Source organism: Girardinichthys multiradiatus, chromosome 4, assembly GCF_021462225.1.
Source record: "Girardinichthys multiradiatus isolate DD_20200921_A chromosome 4, DD_fGirMul_XY1, whole genome shotgun sequence".
Lineage (NCBI taxonomy): Eukaryota > Metazoa > Chordata > Actinopteri > Cyprinodontiformes > Goodeidae > Girardinichthys > Girardinichthys multiradiatus.
Window position 1 is genome coordinate 24,670,950 of NC_061797.1, and position 15,233 is coordinate 24,686,182.

The 15,233-nt window shown below is 37.1% G+C and overlaps 1 protein-coding gene across 1 annotated transcript in view; it reads right to left on the minus strand.

The window, feature by feature from the left end:
* fam189a1 (family with sequence similarity 189 member A1) overlaps window positions 1-15,233 on the minus strand; it is a 116,589-nt gene that overhangs the window by 44,290 nt on the left and 57,066 nt on the right. The window contains exon 2 of the mRNA XM_047363430.1: window positions 14,365-14,421. Coding sequence (XP_047219386.1) covers window positions 14,365-14,421 — 57 coding nt within the window. The remainder of the gene's footprint in view (window positions 1-14,364; window positions 14,422-15,233) is intronic.

Sequence of the window (15,233 nt, forward strand, 5' to 3'; positions counted from 1 at the left end):
TTCATTGTTTTCTAAAGCTACAGTCTTCAAGAAGACATGCCGACTTAAATGACCTTTTAAAAAAATTGTAACATTTCAAACCATAAGTGCTGCAAATCACAAGGAAAGCCAGTGTAGGATCTTTTTAGCTTAAAAATAGAAAAGTTCGAAAACAATCTCACTAACATCACATAGTATAAGTCTTCTTCAACACAACAGGAAGAGTCCATTGCTGCATTGCTGTTTTTTTCTCTCCTGCCTGACCAGACCTTGTAATCTTCTGGAACGACATCAGAAATTTACCGCTTCCAGCTGATACATCAGATCCATGTATTTGGTGACAATAAATATTCCATCATGAGCTAAAGAAAGCTCAGAAAAGAATTTCATTTAGAGGAGGTAAGAAAAGGGGTAGAAATCAACATTATCACCAAACTCTCCTGAGTTTTTTAATAGTATTCAGACATTTGATAAATTCTTGTATAGCTTGTTATAACCCATCATAAAACAGGTTCTAAACTGGAGATGATCAACATTTGTCTACAAATGTTAAAAGCAATATTTTTATTGCATGTGTGTTTCATTTATGGTTACTAAGCACATGTTTTTGCAAAGACAAGCTCAAATGACTCGATAACTCCTGGATGATTTCTATGTACATTATTTTGCCCTATTTTACATTTAGTAAAATATAAACCTCCAAAACATAAAGTCCCCTAAGCTTAGGATGTTTGGCTTGTGGATGGCATTTATTGTAATTTAGAGCAACATAGATGAACTAAACTGAATTGAATTCTATGTAACCTTTGTTGGTTGGCAGAAAAGGAGTCTAGGCCTATTTTGACATTATCACGTTAAATTAACAGGAAAAAAAAGCTTGTTTTACTTGCCTTATTTTTCTGTTCTGTATTTTGATTTGAGAATATTCAGGTCCAGATGGAAAGAGTCCAACAGAAGGTCTCCTTTTGGTTATGTTTTCTATAAATAGACAGAAGTTGGTCGTGAATTAATTAATGAAAGCTCTGAAAATGTGGTCATTGGTTACATTCAGTGTCTAAGAAATTAAAAGTCATTAACCCTCCATTCATGAAAACTGTGATGGATTTAAAGAGTTCAGAAAAGCAGCTAAATGTAACACTGAATTAAAAGACTTCCCGTGCTTTATGAAATTCAAATAAAGCCTGAAGTGTCATAAATCTTGGCAACAGGAGAGGCACCACTGGACAGATTTATTGGCTTTTTATCTTTTTGCTGAAACTCAGCAATGCTCAGCTCATCTCCAAGATGAATAAACACATCATTATGTTATAGGATTATTAGATCTGTATGAAAATAGGTTGTTTTTGTGCTTGCTTTAATGCAAATGGCTCAAAACTGTTAATTGTAAGCAAGTTAGGATGGTAAGTAATGCCAGATGGTGCTGATTTCTGAGCAGACAGATTAGAATGTTAGGAGGGCTGATATCTGCAAATGCTAAGCTTCTGTGATTTATGTTTAACTGGAAAACATTTTGCAGCATACATACATTTAATAACGTGCGGAAAATATTAACACAGCTGCATGTCATCACTCACCTCTGCATACATTTTCCCGGCACACGATTAGCACTGCTATAAATAATCTGGATGTTCATTATGATCCAAAGACAAACAAATTACCACCAACTGCAGACCTTTATCATTACATCTTTGTTTAATATTAATCATACATAAATTAAATTAAATTATCTACCACATGTGTAAGATATAAATTAGATTGCTTATATTGTAAAAAGGGTCAGAAAAATCTAATAAAATCACTTAATCAGTCCCTGTTTGCCAGGAACAAAAGCTGCTAATTGGCCAACTTCAGTCCTAATGAGAGGATTAATTTGTCCGTTAAGGTCTTTGCTAGAAATACTTAGTTATTGGAAGGCAAAACCGGGAGGAAAGCTTCACTGTCTCCTCCTTGTAATCATTAAATTAACTGGGTGATTAGAATTGAACACATACATTTTTAAGAATTTGACTTTTCATGCAGCTGTGGGTTATATAAATCTTTGTCCACTGGTGAAAACAGAGTCAGGATGCCACATCCATCTCTCTGCCTCCCTCGTACCTCTGAACAGGCAGTAATATTTATGGACTGTCTGCAGGGTCACATGGTCTCACAGAGAGCAATCATAAAACCGCTAGTGTCCTGCTGGCCCTTCAGTAGTTATGTGATCGTAATGGAAGGTCTATGGTTTTTATGTGGATGTTGAGTTAGAGATTTGGGTGCGTTGTTAAGAGTATTTGTAGATGTGGATAGTCTCAGTTTGTATTCTAGTTTAATTGAAGCACCCATAGACAGGACGTTTGTGTGTTTTACAAGCAGCCAACAGATATTTCCCAGCACTCTTTGTGAAGCGAAGCTCCACAGATGTTCACACAGCTGGGACATAACATCATGGAACAAAAGCCAAATATTTCTACACCACCAAGGAGTTTCAACGACTTTATTTCAATTGACATATTGCCAGTTTTTAAACTTAAATTAGGTTTGTGGGCATGTGGCATTTTATTAGGGAATCAATCACAGAGTGTGGGATTTGGGATTACAAGGACCCTGTATTTGAAATACATTGACTAAATGAAGTCACATAAAAGCCTGACAGGAGATAAAACTTAACTTCTACATTTCAGCGATACCTACCACAATCAGATCTCATATTGTAGTCATTCTATTTTTCTAGAACACATCGATATACACAGGTAATCTAATTCCTTATACAAATATATTGTCTGATGCACAAATGTGACCATCTATATCTGAATCTCAGCTATCCTTTGAAAGAGCCATCTTAAATATGATTGTAATGACATTATAGGGTTCCTAGTTTCAGTATCTTATCAGAATTGTATTTTTCTAGGCAATGTTTAGGTGCCAGAATCAAAGGCCCCTTTCACACTTTAGGCAAATGTGGCCCAAATCAGATTTTTTGGGGGTCAAGTGACCAGGTCAGACTTTTTAGAACAAGTGTGAAGGCTCATATCTGGCCCATATCTGACTTTTTCAAGTCACAATTGAGCCGCCTTCATATGTGGTCCTGAATCCGACTCGTATCTGATCTTTTGGAATGTGACTACAGTGGTAACGACCAAGGCAGATTAGATGTGACATTAGCTACGTTCACACTGCATGTCTTAATGCTCAATTCCGATTTTTTGGTGAAATCAGATTTTTTTGCGTGGTCGTTGACATTTCCAAATGTATGTGACTTGTAGTGATCTCCTGTGTGAACGCATTCATACAACTCAAGTGTCCCGCATGCGCAGTAGACAACGCAATGACGTCACATATAGCGAGCGTGCTTAGTACTTGTGGAAGTAAATATGGATGGAAATGTTGGCCTGTATTTAGCGATTTTTAAGTTGTTTTCCAACCGGAGCCTGCATATTAACAACGCAGTATTTTTAAGAAAATTGACAAGAAAGAGAGCCAGGTTTTCGGCCATGGCATTTTGTGTGGCAGTGGCAGCGTCGTCGGTACAGAGAAAAGTGTGGGTTCGGAGTCAAAGCCAGCAGTGGTGGGATAGTGATGTGAGCAGCTTTAATGATACGGACTTCATTCATAATTTTTGAATGACAAAGGTGACCTTTATGTGCATTTGTGAGCGCCTAGCAGGACCCAGAATAGTGACGTTTGTTGAGTATCAATGACGTACGGGTCGGATGAATGCGACCTGGCCATACAGACACAGGTCGCATTTGAAAAGATCAGATACGTATCGGATTTAGGACCACATATCCCAGTGGCCTGGGTCGCATTTAAAAAAATCAGATCTGTGTAGTTCAGACTTTCATAAAAAGTTTGGATACAGGTCGCATACGGGCAAAAAAATCGGATTTGGGTCACTTCAAGCTGCAATGTGAACGTAGCCTTTGACGTCACTTTCCATCGCATTCGTCACAATTTTGTGCCTCCCAACAGGAAACCGTAGCAGTTAGCAAAACAGACGAGGGCCTAGAATAGTACTGCACAGTGGAGAGACAGCGAGACAGAGCTCGTTAATAAACGTTATTTATTTATAATAAACTCAAGCCTAGTTGAAAGGCTCATAGAAACCGAATGGATGTGGGACATAGTTTGTATTGTAAAATTCTTATGCAACTTTTCAAACAGAGGACTTATGCTATCGAGGTTACCGAGCATGTGTTTTTATTCAGTTTATTTTCCCTTTTCAGAGGATTATCTGATGAGATAGTAGTAAAAATGACTCAATTGACAGAGAAACAATAAATATTTGTATCTGTGGTTCTAGGCACATGCAAATGTTTTACTCTAAAGTGTAACGTGATTTAGAGGGAATCACATTTCCAAGAGTTACAATTGCTCTTTGAATTCGAAAGCTCTCTTGGCCCTTAATTAGAACACACAAGGGGTAATTGTTAAAATATTCCCCCACAGCGCAGTCACAGCTTTTTATCATATGTCTTGTCCTCTGCCAGTTTATCTCTTGTAAACACATTTGCTTTGTTTATGATGCTTAAGGCTACCTAGACTTCTACACACATCATTGAAAAACACCATTTTGTTATGCTTGTTAGGGAGAATTGTTTTATATATGAAATACAAACATTAAAATAACATACAATACTTGTCTACAATTTTCTTTACAGAAGACACCCATTGCATTTGCAAGTTTCTTTGCTGGCTTTCAGAGAGATTTGCATATATTCAGGCCAGAAGGGCTAAGTGGTTTGATGTCTGGACAACTGTAATCTGATGCTGGAATAGTGCAACCTGCACATACCAGCTGTAACTGACAGCTGGCATGCCATTAGTGCTATTTGCTTTGTGAATTAGATGTTCAGATGGAGATTACAGTTCATAGTTCATAGCTCATAGTAAATTAAAAGTGAATTCTTAGTAAATCAGGGACATCTTTTCAAACTGAACCCGTTACAAAAGATTTTATTTATTAATCCTCAGAGGATTGATGCATGATACATATCTACATGATTCTTTTTAAGTTGCACAGAAACAGTTAGGCACTATTTTGGGATGCCTCATGGTTCTATCGAAACCCCGAGTCTCCGTGACCCTTGGTTGACTTGAAGATTCATGCTGATACCTGACAAATGCTCCACCAAAGGTGATGTGAAATATCCTGGGAGGTAAAATATTTTATCAAAATCATTGCATTGTGTCCCATAAACCCGTGTCAACACAGCAGCAACAGTGAACTGTACATCCTCCCTGCCAGCAGACTGACAGTGTAACCGCAAGGCCACTGTCATGGTATAAGCAAGTATATTCACAAAAGAATTGTTTAATGGCACAGGAAAAATGGTGACAAAACAAGGTGGCAGGTTCTAATCTTAAAAGATACAAGATGAATGTTTTTACAGTTATTGCATAAACCTAGAAACATGCTCCATTTCCAGCTTGTCAATCCAAAGGTTAATGGAAACATCAAATAGTCACATCACATCACCACCAAGGTAACCATCTGGGTGGAAATGAAAGGTTTCTGTTGTAGCCACAGAAGCAGTTTTTATTTTTTATTTTAAGAGGTGCAAGTCAAAGATTTTCTTTACAGTGACTAAAGAATCCTCAGAGAGTCCACGGTGTTACAAGAGCAGAAAAATATGCTTAACCTCAAGAACTCTTGGGAGTGTACAACAGCGGGTGATTTCCACTGAAAAAAACAAGACCAACACTGTAAAAAGAAAAAAGAAATTTCCCTGCCGAGGTGCAACTTTAACATAATATACTGTAGGTCAGGTGTTGAGGTTAACCTTTGTAGTCACGTAAATTACAGTGGTAAAGTGGAAAGAAGCAAATGATTGCTCCACAGATCTTCACTGGTAAGCGGATTTATCTGATTTGGCCATTTCTAAGTACACTTATTTCTATAGTATTTTAAAATCCCTGTAATGCAACAAAAACAATACTACCAACAAGAAGCTCAACGTTTCTTATTAAACTTTATCATTACAGAGCATGTCTATAGTGCATTTTCTTTGTCCTTCTCGGCTTTTCTCTTTTTTCTATTGAAGCAATGCTTAAGGTCCACAGGTGCTTGTCAAAGAAGAGCAAACATCAGCATGCTCAGATGTTTTTTGACAAGTCACAGGAGAAAAATGCATCAAAGTCAGAAGAATCTGTCCTTTGTGAATCATAGGCTTCTGGGTCAGACTCCATGGCGAACCAGAATTTGCTGAGCTATCTCAGTCGGGACCACAGTAATGGACTGGAAAGCAAGTGAAAAGTGCCAGGATAAATGGAAGTTGTACTGTTCTTAACAATAGCAGGATAACAGAAGGTAAAACAACAACATATTTCTGTTCATTTATTCCTGTGCTTTTTGGATAAAACATGGCTTGAATTGAACAGAAATAATGCCCTTTTTAGAAAGACCTTTTCGTGCAAAAACAGTTTACAAAAACAAGGAAGAACTCAGATCTCACATCTTCCTCTATTACCATCCAGCCTCACAAGAGGACAACTTCAACTCTCATGGAAACACAAACTAGTGGCACACTCTGTTACCCCCTGACACCTCACAAGAGCAGTGACTGTTTTACCCCTCCACTTCTGTGCCTTTCTATTATTTAAATCTCTCTATGTTACACTTCAGTCCACTGACAACACTAAAGCGCAAATAATTTCATGAATGAACCACCAACATTTAAGCAAAGCCTGAAAATATAGGTTACACTGAAGTTAGGACAATGTCTTTGATGTAACAGTTTAGAAAATGAGTTTATTATTTGTTTTGCTGTGAAAATGCGTTACTACAAACGGAAGATGTTTGTTAGATAGTGCGTAATAACTATGTGACAGAACGGCAACATTCAACCACTTCTGTTCCTGGTATAAACCACATATTTACTTAGAAACATTATAAAATAGGTGTTAAATAAAAAAAAAAGGCAATAACTGATTTCATCAAGTCATTATTATTATAGCCTTAAACACAAGTTTACAGGCTGAGCTAATTGCATGGAAAGTGTAGAGGCTCCTGGGACATAGTATCCTTGCTCCATAGTAACTAAACAGCAGTAAAGAACTTCAAGCTTATAAATAAAGATGATGACATTGTTTGGACAGATTAAGACTGAATAACCTGGACATCAGTTTGGCATAAATGAAACAAAGCATTCCAGGAATTGAGCCCCATAAGAAATGTAAAGCATGTAGGGGAAGAGTCAGTGTTTGGGGATGCTTTGCTGAAGCAGCTCACCATCATAGAATCCACCTTGAATTATACCGTGTACTGGAGGTTGCTCGAGGAAAACTCTCTGTAAAATAAAATTTTAAATTGAAGGAGACCTGAACTCTTCAACATGAAATCTACACAAAACATACCAATACATTCCTCAGCTGATATCAGTTTTATTTGCCTGGCCAATTATTTTTTGTTATCTTTGAGAACACAATGGCTCAGAGTGAATGATGTTTTATCTGAGTCTCTCCTTTATACAACTGGTAGTACTCCCCAGGGCTGTGTCCTTACCCCTCTTTTATTTGTTTTATATAAAAATGGCTTCCAGAGCCATCCCATTGGACACATTGTCAAATTTGCAGACAATTCTGTCATTGTGTCACTCCTCAGCAGTGAGAACTGCATGACCTGGTAGGGAGTGACTTTCTAAATTGGTCCTTTTTAAACATAAATGCGGACAAAACGTAGAAAAAGGCCAACAGTGATCTCTTCAGTAACATTCAATAATCAAAATGTTAGGCTGGTGCTACAGTATAAATACCTGGCAGTTGTTATTGATGGGAAAATGTGTTTTAAGCAGCAAGTGGAGTCAGTGGCCAAAAAGTCCCATCATTGTATGCCCTTTTATTGAAAGCTTCACACTTTTAATGTCACTTCCATTTTTATGAGGATGTTTTAGTCTTGTTTTACTGAGTCTACTCTTACCTTTTCTTTTATCTGCTAGTATGGGTCACTTTCAGTTAAAAACAAGAATCATCTGCAGGGTATTGTAAACATATGCAGTAAAATGACCATACCTCTGAATGAACTTAGTGACCGCTACAACACCAGATGAAAAAGTCTAACATCATTTTTGCTGACCACAACCATCCGTTATAGGGATAATATTCCCTGTAACCCTTAGGAAGGAGGTTCTGGATGCCACGCTTTACAAGAACAGACTGAAAAAAACTTTTATTTATGCTGCTGTCAAATTGGTGAACTCGACAATGTGAGGAAGGACTCAGACTGTTTTTTTCTTTTAATGCTGCATTTGCACAACAAATTGCCCCTCGGGATAATAAAATTTACCTTGACCTTGAGGTATAGCGTTGAATTAGGAAATGGAAAGTCCTGGGCAGAAACAAAGCCCAGAGCTTGAGGAAGCCGGGTACACCAGCTTCCTGCAACAGTCCAAAACATGCATATTAGGATTATTGGTCTTTCTAAATTGCCCAGTGGTTTAAGTGTGTGTGCATGCATGTTTGTGTGTCTATGTTAATCTTTTACCTATTGGCCTCTGGACAGAAGCACAAGCTCCCATACAACCCTGCAAAGATATTTACAGCTTTATGCCAGCATAAGAGATGGCATTGAACTTGACTCTTCCTCATAATTTATATTGTTGCATAGATTTCTGACCTTCTTGACAATTTAGATCTGAAAACACCAACTTAGGACTTGTGTATTGATTCTAAAATTCATTTAGGCTTAGTAAAATGCCTGCAGGGAGATGTGAAAGCTTTATTGATCATGTTTAACCTTCAGCAATAAACAAGCATAAAGAAACACAACATATTGTATAGTGCTTAATAATGAAAAGCAGATCAGTACTGGATAAGTCAATATTTATGTTCAGTTTAGTAGCACTAAAAAATGGAAATAACTATACATTAAATACACAAAGAGATATTAGAAGGAACCAATTGCCTGTATTATAAAACCTTGAACATAATTAAGGAGTTCTAAAACATGAATTCCACATGGCGTAACTTCCCTGCAGGGAATAACAAGAACTGAACCATCCTTTGATACACATAATCCATCAGCATGCCATGTGTTAAACTACATTATGTTTGGGTAGTCAGGTTTCTTGCATTTTGAGTTGTCTGGCCCTTTCTGCTATGTAATTTTTTTAACTTTCTGTTCTCTTAAAGTCTGAGTTTACAAATCTTCTTTTGGTTTTGAGTCTTTCTTATATCTAGTTGAGTTCAATTAATGTTCTGCCATTCTTTTTTCTCTGATTCCCTCTATCTCTGTTTTCTGATTGCACTCTCAGCTGCTTCTACTCTGCTCATTATTCTCAGCTGTTGCACTTATCAGATCTCCTCACTGTATATTCCCTTTTGGTTGTTTAGATGCTGCTGGTTGATCTGCTTGACACTAATCAATCCTGCTCTAGTCTGCCCAGTGTAACTCTGCCCTCCATCCTCTTCCCTCCATGTTCCTGGTTTCTTTTTGTAACATTAAACATCTTTGTTTCTGCTCCACCTCTGCTTCCCTTTTGTCTGCACTTGGGTCCTCCTCAACCACCACCCATATTTGTGACACACTGTCACAACGAGGCTTAAGACTTCAGGACGACTTTTCTGTCTGATAAATCTAAAGGTGTTTTAAAAAAAGGCATTTTAACTTTTTTTTAACTTTTACCACTGATGCACACACCCACCAGTACCCCATGCCCTGTTTCACGTTTTGCATTTAGATCTTTTATCTTACCTTTTGCCTGCCAAAACTATTATTTCCAATAAACATAAAGAGCTTAAAGTGGAGAAAGGTTAAATTAATGTTAAAATTAATATTAACTGTTTACTTTAATACTAATAGGACAACTAATAATAATCTCATCTGTCTCTTCAGCTTGGGTTAGCTCAGCTCCGTCTGAGTCTCAGGGGATGGATTCAGACGCAGCTTTAGTCTCGTGATCACATTTTAGTTGCCAGGTAACTACTGATGAATCCAGACAAACATGCATAAGCCAAGAAAGAACACATAATTCTCACATGTGCTTTAACACTTTTCGTGGGTTTTAACACACTTTTATCTTCACTTTAAATATTAATTAGACAATACAGTCTCTGTTTGTAAAAGCTGTTTTTGTATCTGCCATAAAAACAGTAAAATAGCCACAAATTTAACGCAGGATAAAACAGCGTTGAGGCTAAAAAGAAAATATCCTTCATATTCCTAAGTGCAGTAAATCATCTTATCCTTATTCGATCAAAGTGAAATTTGAGATGATATTTTATCCATTCAAAGATGGAAATTAGGAAGTGAACAAGTAAACAACATAATCGTATTAATGAATCTGTATGAATCTAAATCCCAGACAGCAGGAGTTAAAAGGCCCAAGGGAGGACCCTGACTCAGGCTAATGCATCTGTGGTACTCACTTTCCTGCAAAAAACCTTCTTTCACTGATGTTAAACTTTCATTTTCATCACTCTTCCTTATCTTTGCTTGATTACTAACAAAACAAAGACAGCTCAGCACCATATCAGAGTGTGGAAGAGAGTATTGTGCCTGTGCTACAAAATGAAAGGAGTGATGGTGTTGTGTCATAGTCCCTTTGAGAGAAAGACCAAAACATGGAGCTTAACAAGGCGCTGCCAGGGCAGGAAATTGAAATCATAAAACTTTAAAACAAACAGGAAACAGATAAAAACACAGGAGTAATTTTAGGTAAGCAGCTGCAATCAAACATAGCAATCTGTCAGAGGAAAACGAAAACAAGCACTGCATTTAAACTAAGTTCAAATGCGTGGAACAATAGACAAGCAAATGAAAGAAAAATGTATGAAAAAGTAGTACACAAAAAAATAATAGATAAACCTACCTTGACCTAACACCTATAGTGACCATAAACACACAAGATTTGACCTTTCACATACAGTTGAAACCATATATTTACACAGTGTATAAAAAAAGACTCATATCTTTTAAATCTCGCTTTAAATCAAAGGTTTTCCTGCTTTAGTTCAATTAGGATTACCAAAATTAGTTCCATTTGCCAAATGCCAGAAAAATGGAAGAATTTTTTCAAAGATTTATTTTATTAATTTCTTTGAGAAGTTTACATTCACTAAAATTAATATGGCTTTAAACTATTTGGGAAATCCCAGATAATGATGTCATGGCTTCATAAGGCTCTTATGAAGCTGATTCACAACATTGGAGTTCAATGGGGGCTTTTCTGTGTATTTTAAGGCACAACTAAAACACATTTTCTGGTATTTTAGGGAAACCAGCCAGGGTATCAGGAAGATATCTGTGGAGCTTCATGAATTTGGCTCATAATTTTCCAGATGCCTGAAGGTGCTTTGTTCATATGGTCCCAGTTATACACAAGTATAAACATCATAGGAAAGTACAGTCATTATATTGCTTAGGAATGAAACAGGCATTTAGTCCCAAAGATGATCTGTACCAACATAGGCTGGAAGGCTGCTCAGCGAGGAAGAAGGCATTACTCCAAATGAAATGTAAATAGCCAATTACAGTTTGCTAATGCAATTAGAGAGAATGATCTTAATTTTTGGAAACATATTCTGTGATCTGATAAAACAAAAATTTTACTGTCTGGTTATAAAGAAAATTACTGCATATGGAGGAAAATGGGGAAATTGCAAGCTTGAGAACACCACCCTAACTGTGGAGTATGGGAACACCTACATCATGTTGAGTGGGTGTTTTGGTGCAGGAGGACAGGGGCACCTCACAATATCAGTAAATAACATGATGTCGAAATATTGAACAAGGATCTCTAAGACTTGGGCATAATGGGCTTTCCAAATGCACATGACGGAAATAGTCTCAAGGAGAACGTCAATCTTTGGGAGCAGCAACCAAAGCTCTAAACTAAGTCCAATAGAAAATGTGTGACAATTAGCTAAAAAGGTGTGTGCACACAAGATAGCCCATAAACCAGACCAGGATACATTACATCTGTAATTTTTCGTTTCTGGAAATGGGCAAACAGTTTAACAAACTAGTGTGAGAAAAAAATTACAGTTTAAAATAAAAAAAACCTAAGAAAACGCATAAAACCTTTGACATTGAAAGTTAAAACATTTCTCTAAAAACACTGTCCCACTCATTGTCCCTTAAGCTTATAAAAAGAAAACATTAATAATCCTAACCTAAAACATGAATGGTGTTGTCTGATTTGAAGTCATATGGTGGGAGAAGAAGGTTATCTGTCTTTTTTTATACTGTGTGTATAGCTCTGCTTTTAACTGTACCTTTAACTGTCCTACAAAGTCCTTCTAAATATCCATGTTGGACATCTTAGTGGTGTTCTGAATCCTTGAAATGCAACAGTGTTTTTTGACCTTGAAGTGTTATGCCTAAAAGAGGCAAAATGTCAAACAAATACTCAAATTGAGATTTTTTTTTTTTTAAATAACCTACAGTCAGTAACCTATGAATAGCAATTGATTTGCTAAACTCTCAAATGTAAGGCAATTGTTTTATTCAGTAAAATGATTACTTATTAGAAAACCTCAAAACATTATTACTATTACTACCATTTTTCTCTGAGCCACTACTTTAAAAACTACTGCTTCAGTTATTTTTGCTATTTAGCAACTATGTAGCCATGCAACCATTATTGTGACTGTTCAGTAGATTCTAACATTGATGTTGCTCAGGATGCTGATTTATAATTAGCAATACACATTCAATATAATAAAAATGTCTTTACAATAAATCACATCCTGTGAGTATTGCCGTGACTGCGAAACAATAAAACAGTTGTAGACATATGCAGGACAAATAATTATTGTGTTTAGTCAAGCTTGCAATCAAAACATTGTTTTATTATATATGGCTTTAAAATCTATTTTTGTTATCTTTGTCTGGACCATGTGTTATATTATAAGAGCCAAAACCTGCAGAAGTCAGCTTAGAAAAACAAATGTTTAACACACATGCTTTAGCAGTCTGGAGGAACACCAGTTTAAGCAAATCACGATGCAGGGCATGACCACCCACAGTTGGCAGGTGGGTTGGTGCAGTGTTGCCAGCTTTTAAAATTGTCCAGCCGATGTATTAGTCACCTGCCAGTCATCACTGGGTCCAGGCCAGTAGCTTGCCTGTCAGGACTGAACATTAGGCTTCAGAGAAACCGTCATAAACACAAGAAGGAATATTATGGACCCCTTTAAACACAGCAACTGAATTAGAGATGCTTTTTAAGAACATAAAGAAGACAGTTTAACCCGTTTAACAATGCTTAAAGTATGACCAGTGTTTGCTCATACCCTGATGATGGCACACCGCTTTTGATTTCTAAAGAGCTGAAAGGATTTTGATGTCTTCATTTGGTTTAAGGTTGCAGGAAGGTAAAGCGAGATGGGGGAGGAGACCCACACAGGATGGAAAACGATGCAGAAAAAAGCAGCAGGGATGCAAGGTGATACAATTTAAGGGAGTAAGACAAGCTGTTTCCTGCACGATTGGGGAGAGGTGTAAGATCATGTGTGTTAGGCCGAAGAAACACAATTATTTGTTTGAATATTTGTGCTACTAAGGGGGCATGGACCAGAAATGGGTCATGATTACAGCTTAAAAAACAGAAAAACCTTAATCAAAAGTAAATCATGACATTTTTTGTTGTACATTCGCAAAAGAAGAAAGTCTGAACTAGGGTTGTGTTTGTTTTCAAGATCTATTTGCATAGTGCAACTTTATACAGTTCACTGGCTTGTGGTCTAAATGTTTTTGTTTTAATCTTGAACCTTTTTAACTTCTTTTTTTAGCCTTAGTCGTATTTCTTCCAATGACATGTTTGTACCAAAATGCTTTCTGTGATAAGTTCATGTGTTTTTGGAAGAAGACATTTCCATGTTTCAGTTCATTAAACAAATTTCTATATCAGACAAAGATAACCAGAAGAAATGCAAAGTGCAGTTTTCAAATGATGATTTCAAATGATTTTTAGGGCAAAAAAACACCCAAACCAGCCCTTGTTAAATCATTATTATTACCTGAAATTTAGTTTGAAAGCTGAGTTCAGTTTCACTTCCTTAACCAGGTCAGATTACTACCAGATCTGTAGAACCAATAAATCATTTAATTGGAACCTATCTGACATGAGGTAGTCTGAAACACGTTAAAAAGCAACACATTATGCCCCTATCTAAAGAAATCTAAGAAGATGAAAATCAAAGCCACTGTTCTGTAACCATTAGTAAACTCATACTCAGCAATATTTACTCCCACTATCGCAAATTCACACTTATTTCAACATTCTGCTTCTTCTGCTATTTTCAGTTATTTACAGTCATATCTATGTTATGGTGAGTTGTCAGCTGAAGCAAGGAACATCATGTCCCCACCATCGTGATAAAAGACATCATTTTCACTCCAGTGTTGTTGGTTTGTTCAGAGCTGTGAGATTAGCAACTGAGTGTGGGCGTTCGGAGGACACTCACCACAAGAGAGAGCGGCCTCTTCCATGACACCACTCCAATGAGTCCAGAGAGCAGAACCTGAGAGATAAAACCCAAAACAGATGGTGTAAGTTCAAGTGTGTGAAAATGCAATGAATGTTTACTATCAATGGCTATTATTTCTGTAGGTAAAAATCAGCTGAGGTCTCCAAAGTAAAAAGTATCCAAGAAAGATGGAACTTTACCAAACAATACTTTAACTATAATGTAAGAGACGACAATTGTGTAGAAAGCTGGGTAGTAACACAAAAAGCATTTTTTCCAGAGTTCTCAAATATAGCAACAGGACTGCCTAAAATATTGGCTTAAAAACTGCTCCAAATCAGACATTAGCCATATGCAAAGACAGTGAGTTGAGACGGTTGAGCTTATTTAGGAGAGGCACTGTATGGAGTGTAACGCAGAAGTATTAACAATTACTATGTCATATTGATGCTACAGCTTGCCCACTCACTTACCAATCCATGACTAGCATCGACCCGTTCATTTTATCGTCTAATAAAAACACTTCATGGACAGAACTTGTGTAGCCAATAGTGTTGAAACAACGACATGTTGCTGCTTTTATTAAGCTTTTCACAACAGTGCAGCAGCCATCAGATTGAGGAGAAAAGGGAGGTAGCACAAGCTTTAAAAGAAGATCCATGCAAAGTCATTTTCAGTAGAATGAAAAACAAATTCAGCCCACCACACAAGAAGAAAAAGTAAGTAAAAGCAAAGCTGCCTGGATACTGGTGAGCGCCTGCAGTCAGTGGGGGTAAAATGTAATAACACTGGCTTCCTTCTGTAGGTGCTACAAGCACATCATGGGGGTGGGATTTTAGCAGCAAGGTTTGCAGGCTGCTGAAGAG